This window comes from Phocoena phocoena, chromosome 13, assembly GCF_963924675.1.
Source record: "Phocoena phocoena chromosome 13, mPhoPho1.1, whole genome shotgun sequence".
In the NCBI taxonomy this organism is placed as follows: Eukaryota; Metazoa; Chordata; class Mammalia; order Artiodactyla; family Phocoenidae; genus Phocoena; species Phocoena phocoena.
In genome coordinates, this window is record NC_089231.1 from 43,461,212 (window position 1) to 43,479,767 (window position 18,556).

Below are 18,556 nucleotides of genomic sequence, written 5' to 3' on the forward strand. Positions count from 1 at the left end.
ATATCCACAAATATCTTTTTTTTTTTTGAGGTTACTAATATTCCCTTTTCCAACGACACTATGTGAAACTAGATTGCCTTCATATCCTTTAACCAAAACAACCTATCACAACAGATTGAAGGCAGATGCAGTTCTAAGAACCCAGCTGTCAACCATTAAGCCAGATATTAAAGAGATCTGTAAGGATGCCAAACAGTGCCACTAACCTCGCTGAAACATTTATTTTCCACTAAAATTATTATTAATGTAATGAGTTTAATATTCTATCTGGAAACATAAAAAGTTGGTATAGAGTAATACTAAACAAACATTCATCAACTTTTCAAAAAGGTCAGAAAAACGATTTAAAACCTTAAAGGTCTGAAAGACTACCCAATAACCTAGGTAATCATATACAAGTTACTCAAGTGATTTACGAATATTACAAATATTGTAAGTTCTCTTCTAAACAGAAGGATGATCATCAGCTGATTATTCTTTGTAAGCATTATTTTAAAAGGTACTCTTTATTTAGAATTTCTCATTGTCTGTAGTATTTGTACTTCTTGGAGACAATGTCTCAGATGTTCCTACAAAACTTGAGGCTAGCGAAGACATAATAACCCTTTAGGTTCTAAATTCTAAAAGGAGGAGAAAAAAATTATTCCAGATTTTCCCAACAAAATTTTATACAGACTGAAGAGACCTGCCAGATGTAAACATAATTGGTACGTTTGTACTGAATACACAGTAATAGTAAAGGTAACAGGCTCTGTCCCCAGAACTTTGTGTATTAATGCTTAATCTTCACAATCCATAGATGAGAGGCTACATAATTTGTCCAAAACCATGTAAGTATTAAATGGCAGAATCATCAAAACCAGGCTACCTAGCCAAAGAAACTAGGCTTGGTTGTTTTAAATGCTTTTAGTATCCTAGGGAAGATGCATTTACCCCCTTCTTCTGTATCCACTGCAGGAGCCCTTTAAGCTTCCACTGGTAGCATTACACAATACTGCCAGAAAATATAGTCCTTACATACTTATTAAAATCTTGTTCCTAAGTACATGTAAGAGTATGAGATTAGATCACTCCCTAACACCATACACAAAAATAAGCTCAAAATGTATTAAAGACCCAAATATAAGGCCAGAAACTATCAAACTCTTAGATGAAAACATAGGCAGGACACTCTATGACATAAATCACAGCAAGATCCTTTTTGACCCACCTCCTAGAGAAATGGAAATAAAAACAAAAATAAACAAATGGGACCTAATGAAACTTCAAAGCTTTTGCACAGCAAAGGAAACCATAAACAAAACCAAAAGACAACCCTCAGAATGGGAGAAAATATTTGCAAATGAAGCAACTGACAAAGGATTAATCTCCAAAATTTATAAGCAGCTCATGCAGCTTAATAACAAAAAAACAAACAACCCAATCCAAAAATGGGCATTAGACCTAAACAGACATTTCTCCAAAGAAGATATACAGACTGTCAACAAACACATGAAAGAATGCTCAGGGGCTTCCCTGGTGGCGCAGTGGTTGGCAGTCCGCCTGCCGATGCAGGGGACACGGGTTCGTGCCCCGGTCCGGGAAGATCCCACATGCCGCGGAGCGGCTGGACCCGTGAGCCGTGGCCGCTGAGCCTGCACTCCGCGGCGGGAGGGGCCGCGACAGTGAGAGGCCCGCGTACTGCAAAAAAAAAAAAAAAAAAAAAAAAAAAAACAATGCTCAACATCATTAATCATTAGAGAAATGCAAATCAAAACTACAATGAGATATCATCTCACACCGGTCAGAATGGCCATCATCAAAAAATCTAGAAACAATAAATGCTGGAGAGGGTGTGGAGAAAAGGGAACCCTCTTGCACTGTTGATGGGAATGTAAATTGATACAGCCACTGTGGAGAACAGTATGGAGGTTCCTTAAAAAACTACAAATAGAACTACCATATGACCCAGCAATCCCACTACTGGGCATATACCCTGAGAAAACCATAATTCAAAGAGTCATGTACCAAAATGTTCATTGCAGATCTATTTACAATAGCCTGGAGATGGAAACAACCTAAGTGTCCATCATCGGATGAATGGATAAAGAAGATGTGGCACATATATACAATGGAATATTACTCAGCCATAAAAAGAAATGAAATTGAGCTATTTGTAATGAGGTGGATAGACCTAGAGTCTGTCATACAGAGTGAAGTAAGTCAGAAAGAGAAAGACAAATACCCTATGCTAACACATATATATGGAATTTAAGGAAAAAAATGTCATGAAGAACCTAGGGGTAAGACAGGAATAAAGACACAGACCTACTAGAGAATGGACTTGAGGATATGGGGAGGGGGAAGGGTAAGCTGTGACAAAGCGAGAGAGGCATGGACATATATACACTACCAAACGTAAAATAGATAGCTAGTGGGAAGCAGCCGCATAGCACAGGGAGATCAGCTTGGTGCTTTGTGACCGCCTGGAGGAGAGGGATAGGGAGGGTGGGAGGGAGGGAGACGCAAGAGGGAAGAGATATGGGAACATATGTATATATATAACTGATTCATTTTGTTGTAAAGCAGAAACTAACACACCATTGTAAAGCAATTATACTCCAATAAAGATGTTAAAAAATAAAATAAAATCTTGTTCCTACAAAATGCCCTGAAAACAGAACATCCTATATCTAGTTTATTAGAAAGGTCAGATTCTTACCTGGTTTCAGTGGAAAACCATTTGGTTACACTCTTCACCTGTTTTTCCTCAGTTATTACGAGGGGAAGACCAGTCAGTTTTCAGGTTTTATCTAGACATGGAACCACTAGGTGTCAACACGCATGGAGAAAGAACCATTTGCAATACACTTAACTTCCACATACAGATATTTAAAAGTAGCTTTAGAAGCTACTTTTTAGCTTTTCTGTTCTGGACAGAAAAGACAATTTACAAAACTGACCTAGATATTTCAAAACAATACTGAGCAAAAGTAGCCAGATATAATTTTTACTGAGTGCTTCCATTTGTAAGAGTATAAAAACAGACAATACAATCTGTGGTATTAGAAGTTGGTGGTGGGACTTCCCTGGTGGTCAGTGGTTAAGATTTTATGCTTCCAATGCAGGGGGCACAGGTTCAATCCCTGGTGGGGGAACTAAGATCCCACATGCTGTGCAGCATGGCCAGAAAAAAAAAAAAAAAAAAGTTGGTAGTAGTGGCAAGTAGGAACAAGGGGACTTACGGGATTCTAGCAACTTTTCTTGATCTGTGCTCTGATTATTGTTCACAATTTCAGTGTCATGTACCGTTATTTTGCCCATTTAGACAGACATGCCATTTCCTCCCTCACATCTTGTGTATTTTCTTCCTCTCCATAACCTCCTTAGAATGGCTATAATTCATTAATGTCTCTCCTCCGTATTCACTCCCCTGCCTGTTCATCTTACATTCTGCAATGGTATATCCTTCACCAATCTATTAAGAATTCTTATTACACAGGAAATTGCATGGTATAGTGTAATGCAAGTTTGTCAGTCAAGTACCTAATAAAATACACACATTTATCTTCCTCATTTCGGGGTGAGAGTGCAGTCACTCCCATTTCTCAGCCTCAGGATTGGACAATCGCTGTTGGGGTGATGCAGGCTGTAACACACATTTTCAGGTCTCTGTATCTTCTTTTAATCTCTTGATATAATTCATTTCCATTCCCCATCTTTTTTCAGAACTGTACTGCCTAATTAGAAAATTATATTCCATATTAAGTGGTAATGTGGAATGAGTACTTTATTCATATTTCTATTAGTTTTACAGTACATGTATTCTGGGCCACACCTTTTCTACAAACATCACAACCTCCATAGAGGGTTTATTCTTTGAGTAGCAGCCCTAAAGGGTTCCTATAAAGTTATGATTCACTGAAGATTGTAATTAATACTTGCTAAACATGCAACAAGTATGTGACATGGTATTTGGCAATATATTCTTAGAACCCTGATACCTTATTTAAGGGTAACTTTTCCATTTAAAAATGTCTGTTAACCAGTTAACTAGCTTTCTGTCTGGTTGCTAGCATGGTCTGAAAATCCTGCTGTGTGAACACTTGATAAAATAGCTTTATAAGTTGATTAACATTTGAAAATAAAGATAAAATAGGTTTGTAAAGTTAAACCCAAAATATAGTATCAGCATGTGGTATCTTTCTCCTATCCACTTTTTTAAGTGCAGAATAATGGGTCATCTCCTACATGTCTTCCAGGGTGAGTTATGAGAGTTAAATGTTATCATGTTTGCCTCTAGACAAAAATTTAATTAGACACACAAGTAGGAGAAAACCACGTTTAATTGAAAAATAAAGCAATACATCTCAAATAAGACTGTTTAACAACATAAACTGTAATTTGTTGAGGCCTGTAAGTGGTATTCTGAAATTTAGGTAGAGTATCAATACAGTTTCCTCCCTTATTCTGACTCAGCTATATGCACATTAAAAACAAGGACTGTCTCATGAATTTAAACTGTGTATCTGTAAAGCCAATCCCTATTCCTAATCCACTGACAAAAGGATGGGAGGTTTTAAACAAACATTTCCATACTGAGGAGCTCCCAGATAAAAGCAAATAAAGTCAATATTTTCCTTACGAAAAAAACTTATGTGAAAGACACACCAGACTATAAATGATATTTAACTAACCCACAAACTTCAAAACACAATTTCATCAAGATGATCTCTACAATTTTCCTTTACAGAAGTTCTCAAATCTCAGAATGGTTTAACTTGACATACTGGAAGTACTAAATTTTGAAAGAAAGTACTAAAGTTATTGCTTAAACTGGAAAAACCCATGGTCAAAAGTCTTTTTAAAAAAGAGTTTGTTAAACAGCTATTCTTACAATTACACTCATGTAACCGGAGAGAAATGTTCAAGCACATAGTAAACATCACTCTTTAGAATGACACAACCAAGGCATATGTTAACATGTATGGCTTTTTTGGTGATTGTTATTATTACCCATAAATTACTGTTTGACTGAAAAAGGTTTTTACAAAACTCCACTTCCAAAATTAACATTTTTATTAAATCAAGTTAAAAAAATGTTCACTGTAGAAAAGTCAACAAGGATTTTAACAAAATCAAAATATACCTTTTTATACAATATATGTATATATTAGCAGCAAACTACTTCTGAGACTTTCTTTTATGTTCTTTTGAGTTATTTATTTTAAAGAAAGCATCAACAATGTATTAGTATGGAATGTCAGCTAATCCACTCTTCATCTTTTATTCTGTGATTTGGGCCCTCTAGTACAAGTTATTTTATGATTCTCATTAATGAATACTAAGAACAAACCCAGTTTTTGACTAAAATGTAGGGAAACAGAGTGGCTGGTAGAATCCACCTCACTACTATAGTCCCACATTACCTTAAGATAACAAATGAGCACCATATAAACAGGTAATTGTGTAGGTGTGTAAACTCATTTTTAAGGTGTAATAGTAGCCAAGTAGATAACTTACCATTTGACTGTTACTTTAAAAATTTGGTGACATATAAAATTTTAATCAAATCAGATAAATACTTTGATCCCATATTGCTTGTGCATTTTAAAAATCTTAATAGAAATTCTGTATATAACCTGACAAACTGTATGCATATATGTGTATATACACATACAAAAGTATATGTATATATGCATATACATCTTTAGATTTGAACAAATTTCTAAACTGAGATGAAGTCAAACCTCTCATTTAAATATATATATAGAATGTAATATCACCAACTGAAAGTTTCTAATAAAAGTTTCATCTTAGCTAATCAGCAATTCTGCTATTGAAAATTCTGAGGCCAAAGAGCTGTAATTCAGCTTACTGTACTTTAGGCTTACAAATTAGTCAACCAAACAAACAAGATATGAAATTACCAACTGCCCACCAAAGAAATAAATTTTTCTCTTGATATTTCCTTCTAACAGCAAAAAGGAAATATCTATACAATGAGCTTTCACTTGTTAGAGTCAAAATTAGTAAAGAAATCTCACTAGTCTTCAAAAATACTAAACGTTATATAAATACAATTTTCTTATAATAGTTGAATTCCTCTGCTAGAATCTGTATTTAAAAAAGTTTCCTTTGGATTGTTTCATTTAGCACTTCAAGTCTCCATTCTGCAACTCAAATAACTGGCTCAGATTTGTTAGGTTTATATCAATCTCATCTTTCACAATATGGTACTCTGTTACCTGTGTACAATAATGTCAATGGGAGGAACTGCACCAAATTTCAAAAGCAAGGAAAAATTAAATATGTAATATAAAAAGATAAGTACAACAGGGATTCCCTTTTCACCATTACATTAATGAAATATAATCCTTTTAATGCTTTTAAAGATAATGTCCTAACTTTTAACTTATCAAGAGAATGAAGTTTTTAGATGGCCCACCTTTATTTTTCAATTAAAAACTAAATCAATAGACTGAATTACTTTTATTAATATGCACATCAAGTTATTGAAACGGTGACTTCGTGTAGTTTTCTCCTTAAAGATGGCACTTGCAGGTACAAAGATGCAGAGATGTCTACAGCCTTCAGATGTTTACCTGAAAAGATTCTTCAACAGCAGTTTGATATTGGGTTTCCTCATCTAGCTGAAGATTCTAAAAACAGTAACATTAACATGTCAATAGGAAAAACATACTCAATACTTAGTCCAATACATTACACATCTTGATACACATACATACTTGAAACAGTTTATGTTACACCATATACTTCTTTAAAATATAAGCACTAAATACCTAAACTTTTAATTTAAAAAATTCAGTTATAATTATTTAGGAATAATTGATAAATAACAGATGATCAGCAGACAATGAAATTTGTGAATTACAGTGTTTTATGATAAGTTATTAATTGAAAGTAGTATAGTTAAGGGTAACCCACAATCATAAATTTTCTGTCATCTCTAGAAGAGAATGCCAATGTTGGAAGGTATATTCATTTTAAAGAAAATAAGCACTTATTACATTAAGATAGTTGAATTAACATCATCTTAATCATAACATAAAGGTAAAAACTACAGTTCACTCAAACTGATTATACTACTACTCCTTAACTTGAAAAATTCTATTTCCTTTCAATTATGGTCCATGGATTTGCTTTAAAATAGGCCTCCATTCGACAATCTCAAATCATTAAAATTACATGTTCTTCTGTGGCAAGGGAAAACAGTCTGACAATTAGATCAAAAGCAGTTCACAAAATAAATTTTTGTTTTTCCAAACACATAGCTCTCCAGATGCAGTAACCTTTCTTACAGAGAATTTAAGAATAACCCATAATTACTTCATAAAACTACTAAAATTATCAGAGTACACTTGAATTTTACATATATTTGAAATATTATTACATACATATTTTTATACAGTATGACTAAAAAATGCAAATTACACAAAATAAAAAATATATATATCAAGAATGACATAATTTCAACACTGGAAGGCAGAAGAAATGGAAATTCTGTTCATGCCATTCTCAGAATTGCACGTCTGTGCTTATTACATAAACTGGAAAACAAGTATGAACCATTCTTTGTCAGGCTGAATCTTGAATGAGATAAGGTTTTAATTCATTGAAGATGAATACAATGCAATTTCACAATTAATAAAATGAAAGTCATCTAATTTTTTTTTGTAACTATCAAGACACATTTGGGAAGTAGAAATTAACCTCATGCTTTGCTCTGGGGATCCATTTTTATATAATATAACTTCCCTCATGCACTCTGTTAAAGCAGTGAACTAAGGCCAGAATCTGCCATTCAACCTGGCTTTACATAAATAAGCTCCCTCATTTTTAAAAAGAATGTGTCTCACGTGCAGATAAAAGAAATCTATTATGAGTTTAACAAGCTACTTACACTACATGAGAAATACATCCTCCATCTGTCATACCAATTTTACTTTTCTAGCAAGTATAATTTTCCTTAAATCTAGACAGTTTTCATATATATCATCATTTTGTTAATCTGGGGGTTTGCTCTTCCTCTATTAATTATCTCTCTAATATAGAAGGTGGACAGTAAATTCAACTTTCACCACTTCTACAAACCAAAATTCACCTATATTATCATAAAAACAACAGAACTTGCTCTATAACCATCCAGTATGATACATCTTGCCTCAAAACTCAAGTCTAGATTGAAGAAGTTAATTTAACTTCAATATTTAAATGGTATTTTCTTAATCTTGAAAAACTCACTTACCACAAATTCTCCATAATCAAACTGATGTCTTTGATTTAGATGACTAACGAAATTTCTAGTAATCTGGCTAGGATCTCCCCAAGGAAGAGACACACAAATAGGACATGTCTATAAGAAACACAGTATTTCAAATTAAAAAAAATGAAAATAACCAAACATCATTATTGAAAGTATTAAAACATGTTACAAAAAATTCTACATGAAAAGCATTTCTAAGGGCCAAATTTCATAACTAGATTATTTCTAGACCAAATTACCTTAGATAAATTACACTAATCCAACACAACACAATAAAAAGAGAGATCTAACCTATTCTATTACTTAAATCTGATTATTCTGTTTTAACAGAAACACCATATCCAGCCTTAACCAATTGTAATAATAATTACCAGTAACCAGTATGTAATCTCATTAGAGCCACACAATAACTGTGACATAATTATTATTATTAGTTTAATTTCATTTATAAGATGAAAGCAAAGGAAGCCTTAAATTGTATCCTTAAGGTTTCAAATGAAGTAAGTACATCTTAAAAAGTGAATGGATTACAGACTGAAATGAAACAAAACAGAACTTTAGTAACTGGACTATAGCCAAAGTTTGTGCTATGTTGAATATAAGCAGAAACAAAAATTCACTAATGCAATATAAAACAAATGAAATCTCTTATATTATGAGATTTTCCCCAAGAGATGTCTTTGGCACTCTATCTGTTTACTTAACAGTAACAGACCCTCTCCTAATGAGCAAAGTAGGGGGGGTATCTCCCTTAGAACTACCCGAGACTTTAAGGGCATACTGGGGCATACTCTTCCACAACTTTTTGTAAAACTGCTAAGATGTATCCACAATCCTTATTTTACCTTTTGATACATTTTCCTTCTAATTTCTGAAGAAAATATTTACATATCAAAATGGGAAGTAGCTCTTCCAGCTCAGTTTCTCCTGTTTGACATACAGTTGAAATTGAAACTCATGCTCCAAATGTGGCGTTGTAGAACCACTAACACAATGTTGGAATCCTGCACTCTGCTCTATTCTCCTTCACTCATCAAAAAAGGTCTCACCACTCTCATACACACCCTCAAAATGGCATTGGCATCAAAAAGACATGTATGCATCACATGGAGGCTAAACAATACACTACTTAATAACAAAGTGATCACTGAAGAAATCAAAGAGGAAATAAAAAAATACCTAGAAACAAATGACAATGGAGACATGACGACCCAAAACATATGGAAGGCAGCAAAAGCAGTTCTAAGAGGGAAGTTTATAGAAGACAAACATGAAACATCTCGAATAAACAACCTAACCTTGTACCTAAAGCAATTAGAGAAAGGAGAACAAAAAAACCCCCAAAGCTAGCAGAAGGAAAGAAATCATAAAAATCAGATCAGAAATAAATGAAAAAGAAATGAAGGAAACGATAGCAAAGATCAATAAAACTAAAAGCTGGTTCTTTGAGAAGATAAACAAAATTGATAAACCATTAGCCAGACTCATCAAGAAAAAAAGGGAGAAGACTCAAATCAACAGAATTAGAAATGAAAAAGGAGAAGTAACAACTGACACTGCAAAAATACAAAAGATCATGAGAGATTACTATGAGCAACTCTATGCCAATAAAATGGACAACCTGGAAGAAATGGACAAATTCTTAGAAATGCACAACCTGCCAAGACTGAATCAGGAAGAAATAGAAAATATGAACAGACCAATCACAAGCACTGAAATTGAAACTGTGATTAAAAATCTTCCAACAAACAAAAGCCCAGGACCAGATGGTTTCACAGGCGAATTCTATCAAACATTTAGAGAAGAGCTAACACCTATCCTACTCAAACTCTTCCAAAATATAGCAGAGGGAGGAACACTCTCAAACTCATTCTACGAGGCCACCATCACCTTGATACCAAAACCAGACAAGGATGTCACAAAGAAAGAAAACTACAGGCCAGTATCACTGATAAACATAGATGCAAAAATCCTCAACAAAATACAAGCAAACAGAATCCAACAGCACATTAAAAGGATCATATACCATGATCAAGTGGGGTTACCCCAGGAATGCAAGGATTCTTCAATATACGCAAATCAATCAACGTGATACACCATATTAACAAATTGAAGGAGAAAAACCATATGATCATCTCAGTCAATGCAGAGAAAGCTTTTGACAAAATTCAACACCCATTTATGATAAAAACCCTGCAGAAAGTAGGCATAGAGGGAACTTTCCTCAACATAATAAAGGCCATATATGACAAACCCACAGCCAACATCGTCCTCAATGGTGAAAAACTGAAACCATTTCCACTAAGATCAGGAACAAGACAAGGTTGCCCACTCTCACCACTCTTATTCAACATAGTTTTGGAAGTTTTAGCCACAGCAATCAGAGAAGAAAAGGAAATAAAAGGAATCCAAATCGGAAAAGAAGAAATAAAGCTGTCACTGTTTGCAGATGACATGATACTATACATAGAGAATCCTAAAGATGCTACCAGAAAACTACTAGAGCTAATCAATGAATTTGGTAAAGTAGCAGGATACAAAATTAATGCACAGAAATCTCTTGCATTCCTATACACTAATGATGAAAAATCTGAAAGTGAAATCAAGAAAACACTCCCATTTACCAGTGCAACAAAAAGAATAAAATATCTAGGAATAAATCTACCTAAGGAGACAAAAGATCTGTATGCAGAAAATTATAAGACAGTGATGAAAGAAATTAAAGATGATACAAATAGATGGAGAGATATACCATGTTCCTGGACTGGAAGAATCAACATTGTGAAAATGATTCTACTACCCAAAGCAATCTACAGATTCAATGCAATCCCTATCAAACTACCACTGGCATATTTCACAGAACTAGAACAAAAAATTCCACAATTTGTATGGAAACACAAAAGACCCCGAATAGCCAAAGCAATCTTGAGAACGAAAAACAGAGGTGGAGGAATCAGGCTCCCTGATTTCAGACTATACTACAAAGCTACAGTAATCAAGACAGTATGGTACTGGCACAAAAACAGAAAGATAGATCAATGGAACAGGACAGAAAGCCCAGAGATAAACCCACACACACATGGTCACCTTATCTTTGATAAAGGAGGCAGGAATGTACAGTGGAGAAAAGACAGCCTCTTCAATAAGTGGTGCTGGGAAAACTGGACAGGTACATGTAAAAGTATGAGATGAGATCACTCCCTAACACCATACTCAAAAATAAACTCAAAATGGATTAAAGACTTAAATTTAAGGCCAGAAACTATCAAACTCTTAGAGGAAAACATAGGCAGGACACTCTATGACATAAATCACAGCAAGATCCTTTTTGACCCACCTCCTAGAGAAATGGAAATAAAAACAAAAATAAACAAATGGGACCTAATGAAGCTTTTGCACAGCAAACAAAACCATAAACAAGACCAAAAGACAACCCTCAGAATGGGAGAAAATATTTGCAAATGAAGCAACTGACAAAGGATTAATCTCCAAAAATTATAAGCAGCTCATGCAGCTCAATAACAAAAAAACAACCCAATCCAAAAATGGGCAGAAGACCTAAATAGACATTTCTCCAAAGAAGATTTACAGACTGCCAACAAACACATGAAAGAATGCTCAACATCATTAATCATTAGAGAAATGCAAATCAAAACTACAATGAGATATCATCTCACACCGGTCAGAATGGCCATCATCAAAAAATCTAGAAACAATAAATGCTGGAAAGGGTGTGGAGAAAAGGGAACCCTCTTGCACTGCTGCTGGGAATGTGAATTGGTACAATCACTGTGGAGAAAAGTATGGAGGTTCCTTAAAAAACTACAAATAGAACTACCATATGACCCAGCAATCCCACTACTGGGCATATACCCTGAGAAAACCATAATTCAAAAAGAGTCATGTACCAAAATGTTCATTGCAGCTCTATTTACAATAGCCCGGAGATGGAAACAACCTAAGTGTCCATCATCGGATGAATGGATAAAGAAGATGTGGCACATATATACAATGGAATACTACTCAGCCATAAAAAGAAACGAAATTGAGCTATTTGTAATGAGGTGGATAGACCTAGAGTCTGTCATACAGAGTGAAGTAAGTCAGAAAGAGAAAGACAAATACCCTATGCTAACACATATATATGGAATTTAAGAAAAAAAAATGTCATGAAGAACCTAGGGGTAAAACAGGAATAAAGACACAGACCTACTAGAGAATGGACTTGAGGATATGGGGAGGGGGAAGGGTAAGCTGTGACAAAGCGAGAGAGAGGCATGGACATATATACACTACCAATCGTAAAATAGATAGCTAGTGGGAAGCAGCCACATAGCACAGGGAGATCAGCTCGGTGCTTTGTGACCGCCTGGAGGGGAGGGATAGGGAGGGTGGGAGGGAGGGAGACACAAGAGGAAAGAGATATGGGAAAATATGTATATGTATAACTGATTCAGTTTGTTATAAAGCAGAAGTTAACACACCACTGTAAAGCAATTATACTCCAATAAAGATGTAAAAAAAAAAAAGATATGTATGCATCAGAAAGAAAGTATGATTCTTTTCCTTTCTTGCTTTATGCACTCATATACTACATTCTGCAAGGATACAATTTACAATGCTACTGCTTGGTAATGAGTCCTCAGTTCACCTTTCCTTATTTCACTCTTTTCCAGGCTATTTTTGTACTTTACCCTCACAATTAAGCATACATCTTTTTATAAGTTAGTTACCGGGATTTTAAATATCTCATTTTGCTTCACAGTCATCAATCCTTTGTTGACAAAATATACCTTACTGACAATGCCCCGCAAAATTTAAAGTAACCACTTTCCCTTGTACAAATGAAGTGAAATAAATGGGACAGCATACCTTAAACAGAAGACTGTCTTAAACATACATACTTACCACAGGAACTATCTGAAATAGGTGATTACTATTACAGTGATCCAGTAAACGCTGTCTGGTAAAATTTGATTCTTGACACAAGGGACACTTAAAGGTGGGATGCCCAGAAGAACTATAAAACAATTTTAAATGCAGCATACTGAATTTGAAATCGTAACGTAAAAATGATGAGCTCCTATTTTTTGACCAATTATTATTTCTTTAAAAGTTATAATTATAGACTAATCAAAGATTGTCTCACTTTTAAAAAACTATGTTTTCAATAAATAATCTACAATAGATATTCCTAAACAATCTCAGTTTACAGTACACTTAGTGTCTAGGAAATTTTTTCATGGTGCCTCTACAAGAGGCCAAAACAAAACTAATAACAAACCTAGCTGTCTCATTTATTAAAGTAGTTAGATTCAAACAACTTAATTTAGTCATTCCTGTAACTAATAGATGTCACTGTATGTCCCCTGAAAATTCTAAATATCCCATGGTGTCCCAGTATGGAAACACCATATCTAGGAAATTAAAACTTTTAAAAGACTTACATCCATATGGTGTATCTTTAATTTATCCTAGTTCTAAGACTCTAACATACAAAATTCATAGGAAAAGAGAAAAACAAAAACATCAGCCATGAGAATGATCAACATTTCAAAATATTTTGAGGATCAGGTATCACTGGGTTTTAATATCTCAATTTCAGCAAGGGACAGTTCAGTATTGACAACTCTGCCTAAATTATGCATGGAAGAAATCTGACCACAGTGAAAGAGGAGAGCTACACGCTTCTAATTTAATGTGACCTGTAAAAGCAACTGCATCATTTATTTCTAAACTGCTAACTTATGCATTATGTCTGATGATTTAACTGAATTTAAATTTTTTTAATTTAAAAATCCATTATTACAAAGTGATAGGTATTATTTACTAAAATAATAGAAATTCAAAAGCTTACCTTGTATTCTCTTGATACGTTTCTGTGTTATCAGATGTGGATGTTTCACTCCTATTACTTAAGAGGCATGGGGAGGAGGGGGAGAAGTTAATACTTCGAGTAATAAAGCACAACACAGATTCATTAACTGCTAATGAAGACAATCAGTCTGAATTTGTTTGAAAAGCCTGAACTTCAAATAGTTCTGAACTATGACATAATTATGGCATTAATTACTTTTCAAATAAATTCTGATAAGAAGACTGCTTATGAGGTCCTTTAAAAATTAATTTAGGCATAGTTACAAAAGTATAGAGAATATAGTATTTTGCAGAATTGTCTTAAATCCATAGCATGAACATTTCCCCAGGTCCTTTAGACTTTCAAATTAAGAGACACCCCTACCTCTACCTGGACTAGTTAGTTTTTGAATGCTGGGGTAGAATCAAGAATTTGTGAACTTCTTGACTTGTAACTAGGATATAGTTTAAGGCTGTAGCATCCAAAATGATGCTACAACTCCTAAATGGAGTAGGTTAAGAAAAAATAGTTGAATGTTCATTATGTTTATATTTTCCAAAAAGGAACTAGGCTTTCCAACATTTAATATACAGAATAACTTGATGTCCTCACTGGGACCCCATGCCAGAGTCATGTGTCTTATGCAGTATCAGAGAAATCCTGAGAGAAAAGTGGGCATTCCATATGAGGATTGTCAGTCATGCATTACAGAATTTCATCAATGTAGTCAATTTTATAAAAACAAGGCCTTTCAATAGCAGAAACATTAAAATAAAAATGAGATAGGTAGTGGACAAAAAAACTGTTGTGAAACTTAGAAAACTGACTTTTCATTTTTCTTTTACAAAAGGACAAGCAATACTGTATCATCTACCTAACAGATGTTCTCCAATGACAGTCATTTCCCTTCTGTGAAAATACTGTTGTGTCTCCACACACATTCTCTGCAAGAAAGCTTCCCTGCCCAAATAGGAGACTATTAAACCACTATTTTGCATCTTTTTAGCAGTTATTAATCTGTCTCTGCAGATTCTAACAATGTGGAGACTAAAAACTGCTTTTCAAAATAAATTCAAACTAAGGAGAGTGCATGTGTTAAAGGGATGTTATGACTTTACCAAAAACAGTATGTCACCTATTTTTTTAAAATCTCATAACTATACATTTAAACTTGGTAACAGATTTTTCTGAACTGTTTTTAAATCTTCCAAATAAAGATAATCATTGGGTTTTGAACATGCCCTAATAAAATATAAAAACTTCCGATTCGTTTGTAAGAACAACTATAACATAATCAGAGACTATGGAAAATTTCAACAAAAGCCCTTTTAATATTTACCAAATGGGACTGAAAAATATAGGAGTCTCAACCTATGACATACTCTTCCATTTGGATCTGTATTGTGTGTTGTAGGTATCTTTTCAGCCATGATAGTCATCAAGACCAAGTATCAAAGTAAAGTGAATTTAATCGAAATCTTTAAATTACTGTCACTGTATTAAACCAAGATTACAAGAAATTTTAGAAATCATAGTCAACCATATTGTTTTCAATAAAAACAGTAATAAAACTTTAAGAATGAAAATATTTTATACCATTAAATAAAGCAAACTTATTTTTAAAGTAACTTTTTCATCTTTATCTCACTTAAATTTTGCATGTGTTATGCATAAAGTATCAGTACTATAAAACACATGCATAGTTTTAAAATAAACACACACATACTCAGAGTACATGCTCAATTTTTTTCACTGGTGGGGTATGCAATCACAAAACTCCTGATTTAAAGCATTTTAATATCAAAGTTAATGCCCTTTTTAAATGTTTTCTCCTTTCCACCTACTTTTACAATTCTCTATTTTCCATTATTATTGTTATCATCATTCTAGTCCTTCCTGATCATCCTGTATCATGCCCAGGGCTATTACTGGGAGCCTACTCATTTATTCTAGAAATGTATGAATGAGTTCAACAATAGAAAATCTATTACTGACAACCATACTATCAATTTAAAAAACATACGATCATTTATTTCATCTGATGTAGAAATCATTCACTAAAATTCAACCTCCAGAATGGAAACAAAAACAAAAAAACCTCTGATCACCCACAATGCTTGTAAAAGTACAAATCCCTAAACTCTAGATAGCAGAGTATCTGGGAATGAAGTCAGATGTATACATTTTTTTAACTGCATACAAGATTCTGATTTGAGTAAGAACCATTCAACGGAGAAATCTTAAATTCAGGATGATAGCATCATAGAACAGATAAAGAATATGTTAAAAAACTGTAGTGAACACCATCCATAATAATAAAATTTTAGATGCATTCCCACTAAAATCAAGGAAAAACAGGTGCCTTCTATTTAATACTGGATAGAGGCCCTAGTTGATGCAATAAATCAAGTACAAAATGAAGCAGTAAGAGACAAAATTGCATTGACAAACCAAATAATTTTCTACGTAATAAATCCAAAAGAATCTACAGGTAAATTATTTAGAACTATTAGAACTAATAAATCAGCAAAGCTGCTAAATCAAAGATTAACATAAAAATCCTTAATATTCCTACTCACTAGTAATAACCACTTAGATTATAAAACAGGAAAAAAGATCCATTTGTACAGCAACAAAAACTGTAAGGTTTTAGGGGCTTCCCTGGTGGCACAGTAGTTGAGAGTCTGCCTGCCGATGCTGGGGACACGGGTTCGTGCCCCGGTCCGGGAAGATCCCACATGCTGCGGAGCAGCTGGGCCCGTGAGCCATGGCCGCTGGGCCTGCACGTCCGGAGCCTGTGCTCCGCAACGGGAGAGGCCACAACAGTGTGAGGCCCACGTACCGAAAAAAAAAAAAACTGTAAGGTTTTACTAGGAAAAGATATACTAGAACATATTTATGTGTGCTCTAAATGGACTTCTTTTACTGCATTTTTTTTTTAAATGGAAGAGATAAACAGGTGGGAAACTGGGTGGGAAAAATGAGTATCATATGATGTCAATTCTCTCCAAATTAATCTATGATTTCAATAAATTCAACCTTTATAATGCTTCCGATCAAAATCTCTACAGGAATTTTTAGAAAACTCAAGTCTAATCCTAAAATTCATATGGAATAGCAAAGGACCAAGAATAACAGAAACAATTTTCTAGGTAAAACAAAAGGGAGAACTTTCCCTACATGATCTTAAGACCTATTGTTAAAGCCACAGTAATTAAGATAGCATGGTATTAGAGGAATAAACAAAGCAACAGAACAGAATAGAGATGTGTAGGACCAAAATGGCATTATAAATCAGTGGGGAAAGAATGGACTCCTCAATGAATGGTACTGGGACAAATGGTTATCACTTGGGGAAAATTTTTCCTACCTCATGTTATACATCCAAAATAAATGTGAAAAGCACAGCTTTAAAATGTTAAAGAAGAAAATATCTTCTATAACTTTATGATGTGGGAAAGGATTTCTCAAGCATGACACAAAAAGCAAAAAACATAAAGAAAATAAATATAATATATATAAAAGTATAAATATAATACTTATGTATGTCAAAAGACACAATAAGACTAGCCAAAGACTGATCAAAAATATTTGCAAGCCATAACAGACAAGTGCGACTGCATTAAACTAAAAAGCTTCTGCACAGCAAAGGAAACAACAGAGTGAAAGGCAACATATGTAATGGGAGAAAGTATCTCGAAACCACGTATCTGACAGAGGGTTAATCTCCAAAATACATAAGGAACTCCTACAACTCAACAGCAAAGAAACTAATGACCCAATTACAGAATGGGCTAAAAATACGAATAGATATTTCTCCAAAGATGACATACAAATGGCCAACACGTATATGAAAAGATTCTCAATGCCACTAATCATAAGGGAAATACAAATCAAAACCACAATGAAATATCACCTCATAGCTGTTATGATAGCTATTATCAAAAAGACAACAAGTGTTGGTGAGGATGTGGAGAAACTGGAACCTTTGTACACTGTTGGTGAGAATGCAAAATGGTGCAGCTGCTATGGAAAACAGTTACAGTGAAGTTCCTCAAAAAAATAAAAAGTAGAACTACCATATGATCCAGCAATCCCACTTCAGGGTATTTATCAAAAAGAACTGGAATCAGAATCTTGAAGAAACAGCACTCCCAAGTTCACTGCAGTGCTATTCACAATAGCCAAGATATAGAAACAATCTTGTGAATGGATAAAGAAAAAAAGATATGAATGGATAAAGAAAATGCGGCATATACATGCAACGGAATATTATTCAATTTTAAAAGAAAAGAAAGTCCTGCAACTGTGACAACATAAATAAACCTTGAGACCATTATGCTAAGTTAAACAAGCCAATCACAGGACAAATACTGCATGATTCCACTTATATGAGGTATCTAAAATACTCAAACTCAAAGAAGCCAAGAATA

General features: G+C 34.1%; 1 protein-coding gene across 2 annotated transcripts in view; it reads right to left on the bottom strand.

The window, feature by feature from the left end:
* Positions 1-6,572: 6,572 nt before the first annotated feature.
* The window catches only part of RNF138 (ring finger protein 138), a 41,238-nt gene continuing 29,254 nt past the window's right edge, over positions 6,573-18,556 (bottom strand). For both annotated transcript variants that reach the window (XM_065890206.1, XM_065890205.1), the window contains 4 exons: positions 14,124-14,180; positions 13,175-13,286; positions 8,249-8,356; positions 6,573-6,641 (listed from right to left, as the gene is read on the bottom strand). In XM_065890206.1, the coding sequence (XP_065746278.1) occupies positions 6,573-6,641; positions 8,249-8,356; positions 13,175-13,286; positions 14,124-14,180 (346 nt within the window). The remainder of the gene's footprint in view (positions 6,642-8,248; positions 8,357-13,174; positions 13,287-14,123; positions 14,181-18,556) is intronic.